General features: G+C 39.2%; 1 protein-coding gene across 1 annotated transcript; it reads right to left on the minus strand.

Moving 5' to 3' along the window:
• Positions 1 to 104: 104 nt before the first annotated feature.
• LOC128116994 (USP6 N-terminal-like protein) lies at positions 105 to 16,928 on the minus strand. Its single transcript, XM_052748755.1, is given in 3 exon segments — positions 105 to 862; positions 960 to 1,089; positions 16,851 to 16,928. Coding segments are annotated over 3 exon segments (966 nt in total).
• Positions 16,929 to 18,512: the final 1,584 nt, after the last annotated feature.

Here is an 18,512-nt window from a genome sequence, read left to right on the forward strand (position 1 = left end):
AATTTTACAAATCTAATGTTCTTCAAACAATTGAGGATTCTGACTACACAGTGAGCTAACCAGGAACAGGGAACCCAGGCTGAATTTAATTAATCACCACATCTTCACTCTCGGTGTAGGTGGCTATAGTCAGCGGCACATCTACCTACCAAGTGTTGCTTAAGTTTGGACATAAATTTATTCAGAATGTTTTCATGATGTTCTTGAAATCTCAAGAGTTTAGGAAAACTTTGGACAAAAAAGCCATGCATAGCGTGTCTGGGGCCAGAGAAGAGTTTGACCAGGGCCCAGAAGGCTTCTTCCTCATTCATGTACATGAGGAGTAGGGCTGTTATTTGGCTCATCCCCTGACAGTATCCAACTTCCATATTATAGATAGAATATGCAGCAAGAACATGGAATAAGGATTATTGCTTAACACCGTATCTGTCTCTAAACATAATATGGTTCCTAAATGTGCGGTTCACGTCAAGGTCTATTTGTCTGATGTCAGGTGAATAACCCCGTGCTCTATGTTTTAATTTACTATAAAGGTCTCTTGTTTCTTCCTTCATTTTAGGGATCTCAAGAAGAAGAGCCCAGACTTCACCTCGTAGCTGGAGTGGAATTCCTTTGTAAATTCGTCTATGAAACTTCTCAGTATTTTTGTATTTTTCCCATCCTTTCAGCATTTTCAGCCATTTGGTGGTTCTTTCAGTTTCCAGTTGCTTTTGCCAGTCCACAGCTACATTATGATACGGGAGTTCCTCCTCATGTAAAAAGCCAAATCTATCAGTGACTTTGTAAACAAGATAATCCACATCTTCCCAAGGCTCGATTTCTGCACCTTCTCGTCCTCTGTCATATTTAGCAACTATTTCAGCTCATTCTTGAGCAAGTTTGAATGCTACATCCTGGTCCGAATTCATGACTGGAAAAGTCTCTGTGTTGTCCTAGTCCAGTATTAAACCAAGATCTACTGTTCAGGCTTTCTCCGAGGAATACATATCCTGTTCTTAGGGTGGTTCCAGCGGCAGCCAGTCGCGGGAGGCCGAGCGGGTCAGGCGCAGTGGCGGCGGCTACCACAGTGCCCTCCGCCCCATTGTCTCCCTTCCAGGAGAAATTTTAAAGATTTGGTTTAATAGCAGAGTCTAGCTAACAATCCAATCATTGAAGGAAGGACTAAAGAATCTATAATATTTCAACGATTAGATCATTGTTAGTAAAACCGGTTGCTAAGCCTATTGCACATGAACTTGAAGAGACCACTATGAAGATTTAGAATTTAGAAGTTAGAATGTACAGAAAACCTAGAAACCATATTTGTGGCTTAGAGTTGCATATTTTAGTATCTAATAATCACTACTTGGTTCAGATCTTATGCTGAGGTCCTCAATCCACATGGAGGCTTATATAGAGTGAGATATGTGGATCTAGAATCATTCCTTTCTGTGTAGGTATCTAGTTATTCCATCATCACCATTGATTTCTCCCAAAATACATTCGGCCCCTTTGTCAAAACTGAGGTGGATTTGTATGTGTGAGCTTAAATCTGTATCTTCAGTTGTACTACATTGATGAATGTATGTGTTTTTAAGCTTGTTTTAATTGTTGCTGCTTTGTAATATAACTTGAAATAAGGAATGATGGTACTTACACCAGTATTTTGGATGTTCAGTCTTGTTTGGCTATCCTAGGTCTTTGTTAGTAATGAATGTTTCAATTATGTTTTTTTCATTTTCTTTTAAGAACTACATTGTAATTTTATTGGTATGCCATTGAATTTGTAGATTGCTTTTGGTAGGGTGGCCATTTTTACATTGTAAACCCTACTAATTCATAAAAATGGACATTCTTTCCACCTAGTCTCTTCTTCAATTACTTTCTTCAGTTTCTTAGTTTTCATTGCACAAGTCTTCCACTTTTGTTGTCAGATTTATTCTCAAGTAAATATTTTCAAAGCTGTTATGACCGGTAGTGTTTTTTTTTTATTTCGTTATCTTTGCTTCATTTTCTGAAGGAGGACTACTCCAATCCTTCCATGTTAATTGTGTTTCCTAATACATTAATGAATGCATGTATCAGTTATAGGTGTTTTCTGGTGGAGTCTTTAAGTTCTTTTATGAACAGAATCATATAATTTACAGATAAGGACACTTTGATTTCTTACTTTTCTATTAATATTCATTTTTTTTTGTTTTCTATTGTCTTATTTCTCTAGCTAAGACTTCAATCAACACATTTAATAGATATGGAGATTGTTGATATCCTAGTCTTTTTTTCTTGATTTTAGTGGAAATGCTGAGTTTTTCTCCATTTAGTGTGATGTTTGCTATGTACTTTTTATATACTGTCTTTATTCAGTAGTTCACCTGTATGGTTTCATTCTGAAGGACTTTTATCATCAAGGGATGCTGGATTTTGTAAAGGACTTTCATCATATAATGACACAATCATGTGATTTCTGTCCTGGAGTCTGTTTATGTGGTAGACTACATTGCTTGATTTCTATATGTTGAAGCATATCTGCATGTCTGACATGAAGCAAAATTTATCATTTTGGATGATCTTTAGTATTTCTTCTTGAATACCATTTGCAAGTATTTTGCTGAGAATTTTTCTGTCTATATTTGTTAGGGCATAGGCCTATAATTCTCTTTCTTTGTGAAAGTCTTTATCTAGTTTTGGTACCAGGGTAATGAGACTCCATAACAATATGAAAATATTCTCTTTCTGTTTTCATAATAATTTGAGTAGTATTGATATTATTTCTTCTTTCATAGTCTCTTAGAATTCTGTAATGAATCCATCTAGACCTTGGATTCTTGGGTTGGGAGACTTTTAATTACTATTTCGATCAACTCCAAATAGCTTAAGGACCTCAACATAATACCCAATACCATGAATCAGGGAAGAATCTGGGAAAATTTAGGGATTTTAACTTGTATAGTTATATTAATATGCAAACAGGAAAGGATTTTAGGAAAACAACCACAGTGATGCAGGTTTTAACAATTGACAAACTAGACCGCACAAAACTAAGATGCTTCTATACTACAAAGGGTACCATCATTTTGATGAAGATGTGGCTTGCAGAATAAGAAAAAATATCTTTACCAGCTACATCTGACAGATGGCTAGTATCTAGAACATAAAAATAATTCAAAAAATAAATATCATGTTAAAACATTTTAAACATTTAGTAATGGAATTAAATTGAGTGCTGTGGGATGTTCTGTATGGCAAATGTGCTGCTCTGATTGGTTGGTAAATAAAACACTGATTGGCCAGTTTTAGTCAGGCAGGAGGAAGTATAGTAAAGCTGGGAAGTGGAAGACTGAGTCAGAGACACTGCCAGCCACCATGATGACAAACAGCATGTGAAGATGCCGGTAAGCCACAAGCCACATGGGAAGGTATAGATTTGTAGAAATGGATTAATTTAAGCTGTAAGAACAGTTAGCAAGAAGCCTGTCACGGCCATATAGATTGTAACCAATATAAGTCTCTGTGTTTACTTGGTTGGGTCTGAGGCTGTGGGACTGGAAAGTGAGAGAAATTTGTCCTGACTATGGGCCAGGCAGGAAAACTCTAGCTACAAATGGCGCCCAAGGAGTTGGCAAGAGTTTCCACCTAAAACCTGAGAAAAGATTCTAAAACAGAGCTAAAACAGCTTCCTAATTGTCTCTCTCAAATGAGCGGCAGCTCCAGGTTTGATCTACTTGTGGGTTCCTAGCGTGCGCGCTTGACCTGCCATATGGCGGGAATGAGGCTTCTGCAAGTGGCATATTAAGCTGCATGGTGGATTTAGCCTTTGCTAGTACAAAACAAAAAAAGAGGTTTCTGGGCTACACACTGCTTGGATAAAAGCATAGACCCACAATAGCTCCCAGAGCTGGTGGTAAACATACCACCCCCATGTTGGGAAGCTGAGGTGGGTGGAGCCAGCAGTCATAGCGCCCTTTCAGTCTTACAAATGCTGCAGTTTAAAGCAATAGATTCACAATAAGGCAGATTTAGATGTAATAGTTTACAATGTGTGTAAAATATACGTAGGCTTGAAGGAGACAAAAAAGGTGATATATACAATTATAGAAACAAATACATAGTATTAAAAAATAAAATCTTTAAAGAGACAATAAAATTAATATAAAAAATAAGCCTCGTAAAGATGAATATTACACAGATAATCTGGATTGTGTTGTCTTTGGAATTTTTAACTGCAGAAAAACATTTGATCGTAAAAGATGTTGAGTTAAACCAATATGCATATTTTAAAGATACCTTGACTTCAAAATTTGGATGTAAGGATGTGTTGCTTTGGAAAGGAGACTCTGCTTTTGTTACCACAGAAAGCCAAAGGATTTGTTCCAGATTAAGATACATCAGGTTTGACCAGCCAAGACCCCCTGAAAGGTCTCCAACGACACCATGGCCCAGATGATCCAACATCCAGAATGGTTTGAAGGCAACTGGCTCAGACAATATAGCCTCATGGACTATTCCATAATCCTAAAATTTTGTTTGTGTCCCCATAAGATACAGCGCCCCCCTCCAGCAGGAAGTAGTAAGAGAAGGTACGCCCAAATTCCCAAATTATATTTAATTTTACTTTGTTAGGGTTAAAACCTTCCTTTTTGAAAGAAAAAAAAAGAAAAGGGGAAGTGCTGTGGGATGTTCTGTATGGCAAATGTGTTGCTCTGATTGGTTGGTAAATAAAACACTGATTGTCCAGTAGTCAGGCAGGAGGAAGTATAGGCGGGACAAGAAGGAGAATAAAGCTGGGAAGTGGAAGGCTGAGTCAGAGACATTGCCAGCCGCCATGATGACAAACAGCATGTGAGGATGCCAGTAAGCCATGAGCCACATGGCAAGGTATAGATTTATAGAAATGGATTAATTTAAGCTGTAAGAACAGTTAGCAAGAAGCCTGCCAGGGCCATACAGTTTGTAAGCAATATAAGTCTCTGTGTTTACTTGGTCGGGTCTGAGCGGCTGTGAGACTGACAGGTGAGAGAGATTTGTCCTGACTATGGGCCAGGCAGGGAAAACTCTAGCTACAATTGAGTATTCTGAAAGGATGGAATACAAATGACTGACAAGTATTTTGAAAAATACTCAACATTCTTTGCAATTAATGAAATATAACTTAAAATTACTATGCAAGTTCAGCCTATCCCAGACAAAATTGCTAAGATTAAAGAAACAAATCATAACAAATGTTGATGTAGATGTGGGGAGAGTTGAATGATCATTTACTGTTACTGGGAGTTTGAACTAGTTCAATCATTGTGGATGTTCCAAAAAATGCTAAAAATGTATCCCCTATATGATTTAACTATGCCACCCCATGCATATTTCCAAAGAACTGTATATCCTGCTACAGAGATACTTGCTCATTGATGTTCATTCCTTTATTATCCTCAAGAATCAGCAAATAGAAACAATCTCATTGTCCATCAACTAAAGAAGAAATAATGAAAATATTGTATATATTCAGAGTAAGATATTATTGAGCTATAAAAAAGTTAAATTATATAGTTTTTTTAGGAAACTGTGGGGATTTTGTAGGCGAGTAACTGAAGGAGCAAAGATAAAGAGTATATTTTATTTTTTTCTGGCACTAGACAATAGGTATTACTACATGGTTACTAACATGAGCATACAAGAGGGCACAGTTACTACCATGACTGTTAGATGTAAAGAAATTTTTCAGAGGATTAACTGATCTTAGGGTAGTAACTCCAGTATTAATGTCTGTGTAATTTCAGTAACTGATCATGTTTGTAGACTAAAGGAGAGAAAACTTGAGAATCAGCCAGATCAATATGAGGAAAAATCCTAAAGCATCATATAAAGTACATCTTAAGTATATGCATTTCATATTCTACAAAATAACCCACAAAAATTTATTTGGGTTACTTTACACAGGAGAAAGAGAAAACCTTCATATTTGAAGAATTTTGAAGTCTATATTGGCCTGTTTTCCATTGTGGCAACAAATCAGCTGTGCTGGGCATTTTATAAGGAACGGGGAATTAACTCCCACTTTTGGAGTTTGAATATAGAAGATTGTACATCCTTATTGATTTAGCCCATGGTGAAAACCTCATGGTGGACACCCTCATTAGAGCAGTGCATGTAATATAAGAAACCACAGTAAACAAAGAAATTAGTTCTGGTGTTTTTTTAATTGTTAATATTATAACATAATTATAACATTTCCCCTCTTCTTTCCTCCCTTCAATCCCATCCATGTATGCTTTCATCTTGCTGTCAAATTCATGACTTCTTTTTTTCATTAGTTGAAAAAATTAATTCCTAAAGATAAAAGTTACTACATATCCAGCTTAGTCTGTACAATGCCACTTGTATATATTATTCAGAGTCAAGTACTTGGCAATTGAAAACACATTTGTGTGCTCTTCCCTGTGAAACACCATTCTTTCCTTTTTCAGCATTCTTTCATTTTCCTGTAGTTCTTTGTGTATGTTTAAGCCTGGGGGTTTTTCTGAGTCAACTCACTACTGTAGGAAATAACTCTAGTTCCAAAAGAACCAACAAAATCTCTTCCCAGGGCAGTATCCTTAATGACAGATGACTTCTAACTCCACCTCAACCCCTTAAACTTTCTTCCTTGTCTTAATGCTGACACACTATTAAGCTGGGTAACAAGATCAGAACACATTAAATATTGTAGGACAAATTTTATCCAAACAATCTTGGAATTCTTGTTGGTAATGTCTTGAAATTACTTGAAGTTTTGTCATATCTGTTTAAAAGTAAACATATGTGGACCATTAAATGAAGTTCATACAAAAGTCTAAGTAACAGTGGACCCTCTTGATTCAAGTATCTATAGATGAAATCGGTGGTAATTTATATTAAGTCCTCATATGTGCCAAGGAATATTGGTAATATGATAGTGTCTAAAACATATTAACATGCAAAAGTTTGCTGGTTTGTTTGGTATTAATTTCCACAGTAAACAGAGACAAAAAAGACACCAGTGACCTTACTCCTGGCTATGGTATTGAATAAAAATGACAATTCACAATGAGACACTTTCTGTCCTCAGAAATTTGTACAATTCACAATTGTGGGTAGCCCTCGTGCATGCTTCATTTAGGAAAGAAGCTAAAACTGATTTGCTAACACAAACACATGGAAGAGGTAAGAAATATACATGTAGAGCTTTATCTGAGAACCATGTTGTTTTTGACACTCTGGGATACTTTACTCTCTGGAGTACTTTACTCTCCGGAAGAACTTGATATCCTGAAGAATAGTGTAAATCTATTTCTATAATAATGACATCATGCTGATTGGGAAAATAAGGAAGTCTTTGCACTCCAATTCACTCCACTGCTCAAACTTTAGTGGAGATAATGATGAGATTATAGCTATCTCTGTTGGATTATGGAGCTCATTAACCAGTGAATCTTTGCTTTGCACATCCTCTATTCTTTGGTCAAGGTCATGAATCTTGGAAAATAATCTACTATTGCCACTTTACTAGTCCAGCATAATTCCTTTCTACATTCTAAATTTTACCTATACCCACAAATAATTGTAGTTATCACATCTCATCAAAGATATTTCTCTTTACAGTATGGATTCCATCACAGATAATCATAACTGGACACAATCGATATATGCACAACTCAGTTCCTACATTGATGGCTCATGGAAAATTATCAAAGAGGGAGTGAAAAGACTGAAGAATACCAGGAAGTCTGCTATGACTTGATCTGTCCAAGAAATGGTTGCATGACTGGGACCAGAACAATGTAATTACAGTTACATGTTAATGGGAAAGGAGACATTTTATGGGGTCCCATCCCTAGATAAAGAACTATGGGCTTGCCCAGTAATTGAGTAAAACCAAAACTTATTATAAGCCACAGACATCCTAGTGTCCCCCCTGCTATATAGCCTCTCTGGTTCTGTGGGTTGCAGTCTGATTGTTCTTTGCTTTATATCTAGTATCCACTTATGAGTGAGTACATACCATATTTGTCCTTCTGGGTTTGGGTTACCTCACTCAGGATGAAATTTTCTAGTTCCATCCATTTGCCTACAAATTTCATGCTGTCACTGTTTTTCTCTGCTGTGTAGTACTCCATTGTGTACATGTACCACATTTTCTTAATCCATTCTTCAGTTGATGGGCGTCTAGGCTGTTTCCAGCCTCAATGAAACAATTCACTATTAGGATAAGAATTTATACTGTATCAAGCTGATAATAGAAAAATAAATAAATAAATAAATAAATAAATAAATAAATAAATAAATAATCAAATTCATAGAGTCAAAGGTTAGCAGGGACTGGTTGAAGGAGAAATGGGCAGTTAGTAATCATAGCTTCAGTCCAGCACAATGAATAGACTCTAGAGGTCTGCTGCACACTGTTGTGAACACACTTAAAAATTTTGTTATGAGTTGATCACATGTTGTGTTCTTACAAAACAAAACAACCACTAAACCCAAACCAAAACAAACAGTGCTGTACAAAATGCCAAAAACTGAGAAATAAGCAGAGGCCAAGTTTTTATGAATGTGTGAGTAAAATAGCTATAGAACTCAGGTGGTGAAATGGCTCGGTGGCTAAAGGTGCTTGTCACCAAGCCTGATCATGTGAGTTCAGTTGCTGGAATGTACACTGTAGAAGGGCAGAACTGAATCCCGCATGCTGTCCTTTGACCTCACACATGGGCTGTGGCCCTCGAATCCCTACACACATACACGTGTAAATAAATAAATCAATAAAAATAACTGTAAACTTAAAAAAAAATCTATGGGCAACTAATCACTACTAGGAAAAGGAGAACAAGCCTCTCCCCAATATGAGGCCTCTCATTGGTTGTCCATTTTAATTGGTACACCCAAAATCCCTATACACTCAAACACTGAAAATGGACTCAGCAATTTGCATATATACATATACATGCATGTATTTATGTATGTAAATTTTGTGTTAACAATAATAGTATAAGAAAAAGAAGCTAATGACTTGAGAATGGTGATGTATGGGATAGGTCCAAGGGAGGGTAGCTGGGAGGAGATAAAGAAAGTGACAATGGAAAGTAATATAATTCTATTTTAATTAAAAGGACATAAGTACATAAACATTGGTGTGCTAGCTAGTTTTAAACCAATTTGATAAAAGCTACAGTCATCAGAGATGGGGGTAACTCAATTGAGAAAATGACTTCATAAAATTAGGCTGTAGTCAAGCCTGTCGGGCATATTTTTAATTAATGATTGTTGGGGAGGGCTCAATTCACTGTTAGTGAGTCCACTCATGGACTGAGCATCCTGGGTTCTATAATAAAGAGAGTGAACAAGCCACAATGAAAATGCCAGTAAGTAGCATCCATCCATGGCCTCAGCATGAACTCCTGCCTCCAGCTTGAATTTCTGCCCTAAATTCCTTCAACAATGAACAACGATGTATAATCATAAGACAAAGTAAAGCCTTTCCTCCCTAACATGATTTTGGTCATGATATTTCATCACAGTCATAGTAACCCTAACTAAAATTCTGGGTTCTGATTTGGGCTCTTTATTCTTGATCTTTGTCTCCTCTATATCCTTTCATAGATGTCAGTCTTGAGTTGAACTCAGAAACTTTCTTTGGGACATTCTGATATTCAATATTTTGAAGATTTATAAACATTGTTCTTCGTTAATCTTCTTGAGGTTCCACTTGTACCTCATAGCTGCTTCCAGAGAACTCAGCTAGCATACCCATGATTCTTCTTCACCTTACCTCTATGTCTTATTATTATTATCCTTTTGATGTCTCTACATTACTTTTGTTCTGGTAGAATAACACAAACCACTATATATACATTATATTTTAAGAAGGTATTATTATACATTAACTTTAGGCTCTAAGTATTCTTAGAGAAGATAACAGCAATATAAAACACATCCCATATTTCTATAAGCACTCAACTCCAATTGAAAAAAGATTCATGCTCTGGGGAGAGAAGTGGATCTGGAGACATGAGGAAGATGAGGAACAGGCTGATGGAGATGGCTTGTCCCACCAGGTATGGTCCGTGGTGATATCTGGCCTGGGCTTGTAAGACAAATTGCTAAATGGTCTTATTAATTAAAAAAAAACCCAGAGCCAGATATTAGGGTAAATTCTGAATGATCAGAGAAACAGAACAAGCCACAGTCAATCTCACCTTGCCAACTTCTCAGCTGATCTTGTTTCCTCTGATTCCTCACCCAAATAGCTCTCAGCTGAACTGCTGCTAAAAGCCTAAAAACTTCCCCAGAAATCCACAAAGATACCTCCACAATAGACTACTGGCAATGGTCGAGAGAAAGCCTGAGCTGACCTACTCTGGTGATCTGATGGCCGAATACCCTAAATGTCATGAAAGAACTTTCATCCAGTGACTGATGGAAGCAGATGCAGAGATCCACGGCCAAGTCCCAGGTGGAGCTCCGGGAGTCCAATCGGCAAGAGAGAGGAGGGATTTTACGAGCAAGAGATATTGAGACCATGATTGGAAAAAGCACAGGGACAAATAGCCAAACTAGTGGAAACACATGAACTATGAACCAATAGCTGAGGAGTCCCCATGGAACTGGATCAGGCCCTCTGGATAAGTGAGACAGTTGATGAGATTGAACTATCTAGGACGCCCCCAGGCAGTGGGACCGGAACCTGTCCTTAGTGCATGAGCTGGCTTTTTGGAACCTAGGACCTGTGCTGAGACACTTTGCTCAGCCTTACTGTAGGGAGGAGTGAATTGGACCTCCCTCAAATGAATCTACCAGGCTGAGCTGAATCCCCAGGGGAGACCTTGTCTTGGAGGAGATGGGAATGGGGGAAGAATTGGGGGGGAAGGCTGGGGGGTGGGAGGAGGGAGCACAGGGGAATCCATGGCTGATATGTAAAATTAATTATAAAATAAAAAAATGAAAAAAAGCCTAAACGCTTAAAAGCTTCTAGTTCCTGGTCCTTGTGCCTTACATACCTTTCTGCTTCCTGCCATCACTTCCTGGGATTAAAGGCATGTGTCTTTCCTAAGCAAGGACATAAGATCTCAAATTCTGGGATTAAAGGTATATGCCACCATGCCTGGATCTGTTTCCAGTGTGGCTTTGAACTCAAAGAGATAGGGATGGATCTCTGCCTCCAGAATACTAGGATTAAGGGGTGTGTGCCACCACTGTCTAGCCCCTATATCTAATTTAGTGGCTGTTCTCTGACCCCAGATAAGTTTTATTAGCATACACAATATATTGGGGGACACAATATATCACTACACTGGGCTGCTGACAAGGGCTATGTCTTTGTCTGTGGCCCTGATACAGCTGGGGAGTGGGTATGTCTGTGTTGATGTCTGTGGCTCCTGTTACTAACAAGGTCCCTGTGGACGTGCAGAATCTGGACCACTGACTGTGAGTAGGTCTGTTTCTGAGGAATGTGCCCCTACAGGGGGCACTCTGATCTAAGAGGACTGTAGTGATTGTGTTGCAACCTGGGACTATGAGTCCATGATAATCCAAGAGATCTATCTGCACTGCCACCCAGGACTGCTGCTGAGACCCATGTCTGGTTATGTGGTCCTGCTGAGTCCAGACACTAAATAGACTTCTGTGGCTCCTGTTGCCACTGAGGGCCAAGTAGAGGAACATGGTATGGGCCAGCACTGAGGCCCTATTAGTCTTTTATAATCAAACTGCTGCTTGGGCCATGTAGACTTGGGAGGCCTGAGCTGCCACCAAAGGCCCTGGTGTCTTCTGGATCCAAATTGTGTCTGAGGGCCATATCTGGTTCCATGTCCCTACTGCAGGCCAGGGATGGTGTTGTTGTCTGTGGCTCAGGTTACCACTAAATGCTGAGTGGATGCCCAGGGTCTGTTGGCATTTGAAGGCCATGCTGCCACTGGGGCCATGATGATCTGGGCAATCTACAATGCCAACTAGGGCCATGATGACATCGCTGCCTGGGCTGCTGCCAAGGACCTTGTCTGGGTCCATGGTCTAACTGTAGCTGGGGTCTGTGTGGATATTCCTGTCCCTTATTGCCACCAAGGCCAATGCAGAGGTCAAGGTTCTGGGCTGCCACCTAGAGCCATCTTAGTGCCCAAGGGCTTTGCCTCTTTAGGGACATACAGATATGGATAGCGAGCAAGTGCTGCATCCTAGAGCAAAGGTGTTACATAGACATGGGTTGCTGTCAGAGGCCATATCTGGGTCCATGGCCCTACCGTATGCAAGGTCTGTGGTGAGATCCTTGGCTTCTGTTTCCATGGAAAATAGTGAGAATAGGGTTGCAAAGAGTTAGCCCTACCCCTCACCAACTGCAGCATTTGGGAGAGTGGTCCCTGTACCTCACCTGAGCTGCACAGTAGAGTTAGACTTCATGCGGTGGGTACAGGTGAGCTGGCCCTGAAAGTGTGAGAATTGCCAGGCTGTGGTAGCATATGCCTTTAATCCCAGCACTTGGGAGGCAGAGCCAGGCTGATCTCTGTGAATCGAGGCCAGATTGGGCTACCAAGTGAGTTCCAGGAAAAGGCACAAAGCTACACAGAGAAACCCTGTCTCGAAACCCCCCCCCCCAAAAAAAAAGAAAAAAGAAAGAAAGAAAGTGTGAGAGTAAGATAAGTAGCCCCACTGTCATGTGGTGGCATGGATGAGGAAAAGATAGCTCTTGGCCCTATGCCCCGCATCCCTCACCACTTATGGAAGACAGGAAAAGCAGGGCCCGTGGTCATGAGAGTGAGAGAGCTGATCCTGCCCCTCACTGAGGGCAGCACTCAGAAAAGTGGGCCCTGCACCTCACCCAGGCAGCACAGTACATTTGACAGTGTCGACTGGGGCACAGGTGATCTGTCTCCATGGAAATGCATTGGGAATGTGGCCCCGCCCCTCATTGGCCATATGGTGGGGCAAGGTAGAGAAAAATTCCTCTCTTCCCCACCCCTTACTACCTGTGAAGGTAGAAGAGCTGGCTCTAAGTTTATGAGAGTGGGAGAGTTGGTACTGCACCTCACCTGGGCAGCACAATTGAGCTCACCCTCTAGGTGGAAACACAGGGGAACCTGTCCAGAGAGTGTGAGAGCAGAACTGGCCCTACTCCTTGCTACCTGCCGCATTGAGTGAGCTAGCTGGGACAGTATTGGAGAGATCACCCTGGTAGTGATGACAAGGGAAATTTGGTGGTCTGACCAACACAGCTACCACCCAGTCCCAGAACTGGGGCTGTGAGTTAACCCATCCCAACATCCACGTTATCTATGAACTGCTGGACTGTGTGAAGGGGCCTGATCTGCAGATCCAAAATTACAGGATTCCCATGACCCAGGACAACAACAGAGTATCCCGGAGGAATACCTATGAGGGCCCATTATCGATAGAGTAACAGAAGCCAGAGGCCTTAAGCCAGACAAATGATCCATTTCAAAGAATATTTACAAGTAAAGACACATAGACTGAGGGTTATACTGTATAACTCAGTAGACAACACTACAGCTTTCATGCCCAAGTTTTCTTTCTTATTTTGTTTTGTTTTTAGGCTTTACTTTTAAATTTGTTTGTTTTGGGGTGATGTCACTAGAGTAGAGGACAGAGGTAAGGGGATAGGGAGATGAGTGGGAACAGGATGCATGATGTAAAATCCACAACAAATCAATTAAAAGTTAAAAAAGAAAAGAATAAGTTCTCAAAATACCACAAAGTAATACTGACAATTTACAAGCTATTGAAGTTTTATTTTTTTTAAATTATGTGGATGTTCATGTGAGTATGTTCAAGTGAGTGTGACAATAGAGTTTCCTGAAGATGGAATCACAGTTTGTAGTGAGCTGCCTAAAATGAGTGCTAGGATTAAGACTGTGGTCCCACTATATGGGCAAGAAGTATTCTCAACTGCTGAGCCAACTTTTCAGTCCTCACATTACTCATATTATAAAATTTCTCACTTATCTTTAATTTAACATTATTCAAGGAAGATAAAAAAATAGGAAGTTATAATTCCCCACTAAGGCTGAGTCCTTTTCAGATTTGTAGGTACAACCATATACTTGATATAATGTACTTGGGTCACAGGAGGATTAAAAAAATGATAATAGATTAACTTCATGAGCTCTTGGCAAAATACTCTAGAAATTACTGCTTCATGAGCCCCATAGGCATACACAATTCCTCCATTGGCTCTAATTTTTTATTTCCTCAACAAATCTTGCAATTGTCCAATTCATGGCAGGGTATCCCTAGGTCTTCCATTGCCAGCTTTCTTGTTTCTGTTATGTTACAAATATTTTCCACATTTCAGGCCTCAAATTTTATTAACTCCATGAATAACATGTCTTCAATTCTCAAATTAAAATGCACTTACAGAGCATACCTTACTTATGAAAATGTCACCAAACATTCCTTAGTAACAGTGAAAATTCACATTTATGTCTAAATAATAACAGTGATCATTGCCTACACCCCCTAGGCCCTGGGTGGAGCTCCGGGAGTCCAATTAGCGAGAAAGAGGAGGGTTTATATGAGCAAGAATTGTTGAGATCAAGGTTGGATAAAGCACAGGGATAAATAGCCAAACAATTGGAAACTCATGAACTATGAACCAATGGCTGAGGGGTCACCAACTGGATCAGGCCCTCCGAATGAGTGAGATAGTCGATTGGCTTGATCTGTTTGGGAGGCATCCAGGCAGTGGGGCCGGGTCCTGTGCTCATTGCATGAGTTGGCTGTTTGAAACCTGGGGCTTATACAGGGTCGATTGGCTCGGCCTGGGAGGAGGGGACTGGACCTGACTGGACTGAGTCTACCAGGTTGATCTCAGTCCTCGGGGGAGGCTTTGCCCTGGAGGAGGTGGGAATAGGGGGTAGGCTGGGGAGAAGGGGAGGGGGGCGGGAGGGGGGAGAACAAAGGAATCCGTGGCTGATTTGTATTGTAAAATAAAATAAAATAAAATTTAAAAAAATTTGGATGAAAAACTGCAATGAAAAAATGTTTGTTTTCTATGACTAAAGACAAAAGTAAAGCATCATGTATTAGAGAACAGCTCTTTTCACAGCATATTTTAATAAATTCAACTTGATTTATATTTTTTCACAAATTTTATTATTGTATGCATTAATCATCTTACTGATCATTAGTTCCTTAAGGGTAAATTCCAGATTGTTGGAATTTCTTTTTTGTTCTCATTGTCCATGCCCTATACCTTCTCCTCCTCCTCCTCCTCCTCCTTTTGATGATTTTTCACATGTTTAAGGATGAGACACTTATACAATTCAACTTTATTCATTGCATGTGTTTCATTTTAATTAACACAACCAATTTTTTTTTTTTTTTTTTGCTGTGGACTCTGTTATGGGTTATCTCAAGATCTCTTTGGTCGCTTGGTGATATGTCTATGGACCAAAAATGTCTTGACTGACTTCTTGAGATCAAAGTTTGTCCTTATAATATGAATCCAATCCTAATTGAATTACTGTATCTGTGTATGGGGCATGTTTGCTATACCACTGTGATAGATGAAAGCACTAAGAATATCTTTCAGAAGGACATAAGAGAAAGCAACACAGTTTAATTTCCTTTTATATTTTTACAACTCTCTGTGTGTCATCTCATGTGCTTTTTGTCTCTATTTTTTCCCTTCTTTTCTCTTTCTTCAGTTTATGTCTTCTTCTCCTGCTTCCTTTCCTTTCACTTTCATTCTTCAATCTTCCCCTTCCTTTATCTTTTTCAAACACAGTGTATTTTTACCTGGAAACCTGTACTTGTCTCTCTTATTTCTATCTCTATATTTCTATTTTATCAGCACAAATGCAAAACTTTGTCTGTGAAGATCCTTGCTTACCTATATTATTATACTTCTGATTCCATAATTTTATTGGATTTTTGGCTAGCTTTGCAAAATTTACATAAGCCCTTAAATTTAATTTCTGTAATAAGTGCTTTCAGTAAAAGAATTTGGCATATTATTTCTATAGAAAGACTGTTAAGGATAAAAATGAGCAATAAATTGCTGTCTATGATGCATTTGTCATTTCTGATATGGAAAAATGTATCAGTTTATCTATTTGTTGTTCTTTGATTTAAACTAATCATTTTTATCTATATATTTTACATGCAATATATTTTAGTCATAGTTTCTCCTCTTCCCACTACAACCATATCCTCTCTACCCAATACATTTTATATTCTTTTTCAAATACCAATAAAAACACAAGAAACAAAATTCAAAACAAACAAAACAATCAATGTGACAAAATAAAGCAAAAACAAAGCCTACAAAATATCCCCAGAGAATTACATATTTATTGTACAACTACTCTTGTGCATTGGGCCTGCCCTGTAGTGTGCTTGATATGCTAAGGGACACTTCACTTGTGATACTCTGATCTCAGTCCCAAGTGTTGGTATTGCAGACAATGCCACTATATGTGAATATACTCTGTCTTTCTACCTATGTCTGTTTTTAATATTTATTCTACCAAAATTCTCATACATGTATTCAATGTATTTTGATCTTTATTTTATTATTTTTTTTTGCTCTCCAACCAGTTTGAGATATCTCCTCTCCTCCTAGTTCCTACCCCCACTACTTCTCTACCTCTCCCACCCACTCCTCCTTTGTTTCTCTCTAGAAAAGGACAAACCTCCCATGGATATCAAGCAACCATTACATATAAAGGTGCAATGAGACTAGGTGCTGCTCTGATATAAAGTTGGACAATGAAACCCAGTATGAGGAATATTGTCCAAAAGGAAGGCACAAGGGTCAGAAACACCCCTGCTCCCATTTTTTGGAAACCTACAAGAAGACCAAGCTACATAACTGTAACATATGTGCAGAAAGTTGAGATCATTCCCATGCAGGCTACCTGGTGGTTGATTCTGTCTCTGTTGGCCCCTATGAGTCCAGCTTTGTTGATTCTGTTGGTTATTCTTGTGGTGTTCATGACCGCTATGGTTCTTACACTCCTTTCTACCCCTCTTCCACAGGCTTCCCTGAGTTCTGCCTAATATTTGGCTGTGGATCTCTGCATCTGTTTCCTTTGGTTGCTAGGTAAAGCTTCTCTGATGACAATTGGGCAAGGTAGGCACCGATCTATGAGAATACCAGAATATCATCAGGAATCAACTTCATTAATTTTTTTGCCAGTCATGTTTAGCTCTATCCTATGTCTCTGGGCTATCCAGTCTCTGGGTACTACCCCCCGAGGCAATGTCAGGGGTGGGCTCCTTCTCAGAGCATAGGTCAGGTCTAATGCTGGATTCATATCTATCACCCTATACAAAAACTCAATGTCAAGTGGATCAAAGGCCTCATCATAAAACCTAATAGACTGAACCTAAAAGAAGAGATAGTGAGAAATAGCCTTGGATATTCTGGCATAGGAGACAACTTCCTGAAAAGAACAGCAGAAGCATAGGCACTAAGAAACTACACATTAACAAACCAAATAATTCAAATAAAAATAAGATACAGATCTAAATGGAGAATTCTCAAAAAAGGAATCTCAAATGGCTGAGAAACATCATAAAAAATGTTCAACATCCATAGCCATCAGGGAAATTCAAATTAAAATAACTCTGAGATTCAATCTTATACCTGTCCGAATGGCAAATCTCAAAAACACAAGGGACAATTAATGCTGGCAAGGATGTGGAACAATGGAAAAACCCCTCCATAGCTGGTGAGAGTGCAAATGTATACGGTTAATTTTCAAATCATTATGGCGATTTTTCAGGAACTTGAGAATCAATCTACCTCAAGACCCAGCTACACAACTCCTGGGCACCCAAGGCACACTATACCTTACTACAAGGACAGTTGCTTAACTATGTTCATACCAGCTTTTATCATAATAGTAAGAAATTGAAAATAACCTAGATATCCACCAAATGAAGAAAGGATTAAGACAATGTGGCATATTTACACAATGGAGTATTATACAGCTGTTAGGTGGGAATGGGGGTGGGCTGGGGGGAAGGTGAGGGGGGCGGGAGGGGGGCGAACAAGGGAATCCGTGGCTGATATGTAGAACTGAATTGTATTGCAAATTAAAAAAAAGAATAATAAAAGAAAAAAAATGTTATTAAATTTGCAGGAAAATAGATAGAACTAGATTTAAAAAAAAACATCCTGAGTAAGATAACTAGACAGAGAAATGTGATATATACTCACTTATAAGTGGATATAAGCTATAGAGTAAAGAATAAACATGCTGCTATCCACAGACCTATGAAGTTAAGTAACAATGAGAGCTCAAGGAGGGATGCATGAATCTCCATGGGAAGAGAGAATAGAATAAACATTGCAGGTGCAGTGGTTTTATGGGGTCAGGGGTGTGGATGGCAATAGAAGAGATCAAGTGGGAGATGGAGGGAGGGAGAGTACTGGGAAAGAAAACTGGAATTGGGGCACATCTCAGGGATATACTAGAAACCTGGTGAAATGGAAGCTCCCAAGAATCTATATGGGTGACCCTATCTAACACTCCTAGGAATGGGGAATACAGTTCCTGAACTGGTCATCTGTT

This window comes from Peromyscus californicus, unplaced genomic scaffold, assembly GCF_007827085.1.
Source record: "Peromyscus californicus insignis strain IS unplaced genomic scaffold, ASM782708v3 Scaffold_10__1_contigs__length_136768540, whole genome shotgun sequence".
NCBI classification, from domain to species: Eukaryota; Metazoa; Chordata; class Mammalia; order Rodentia; family Cricetidae; genus Peromyscus; species Peromyscus californicus.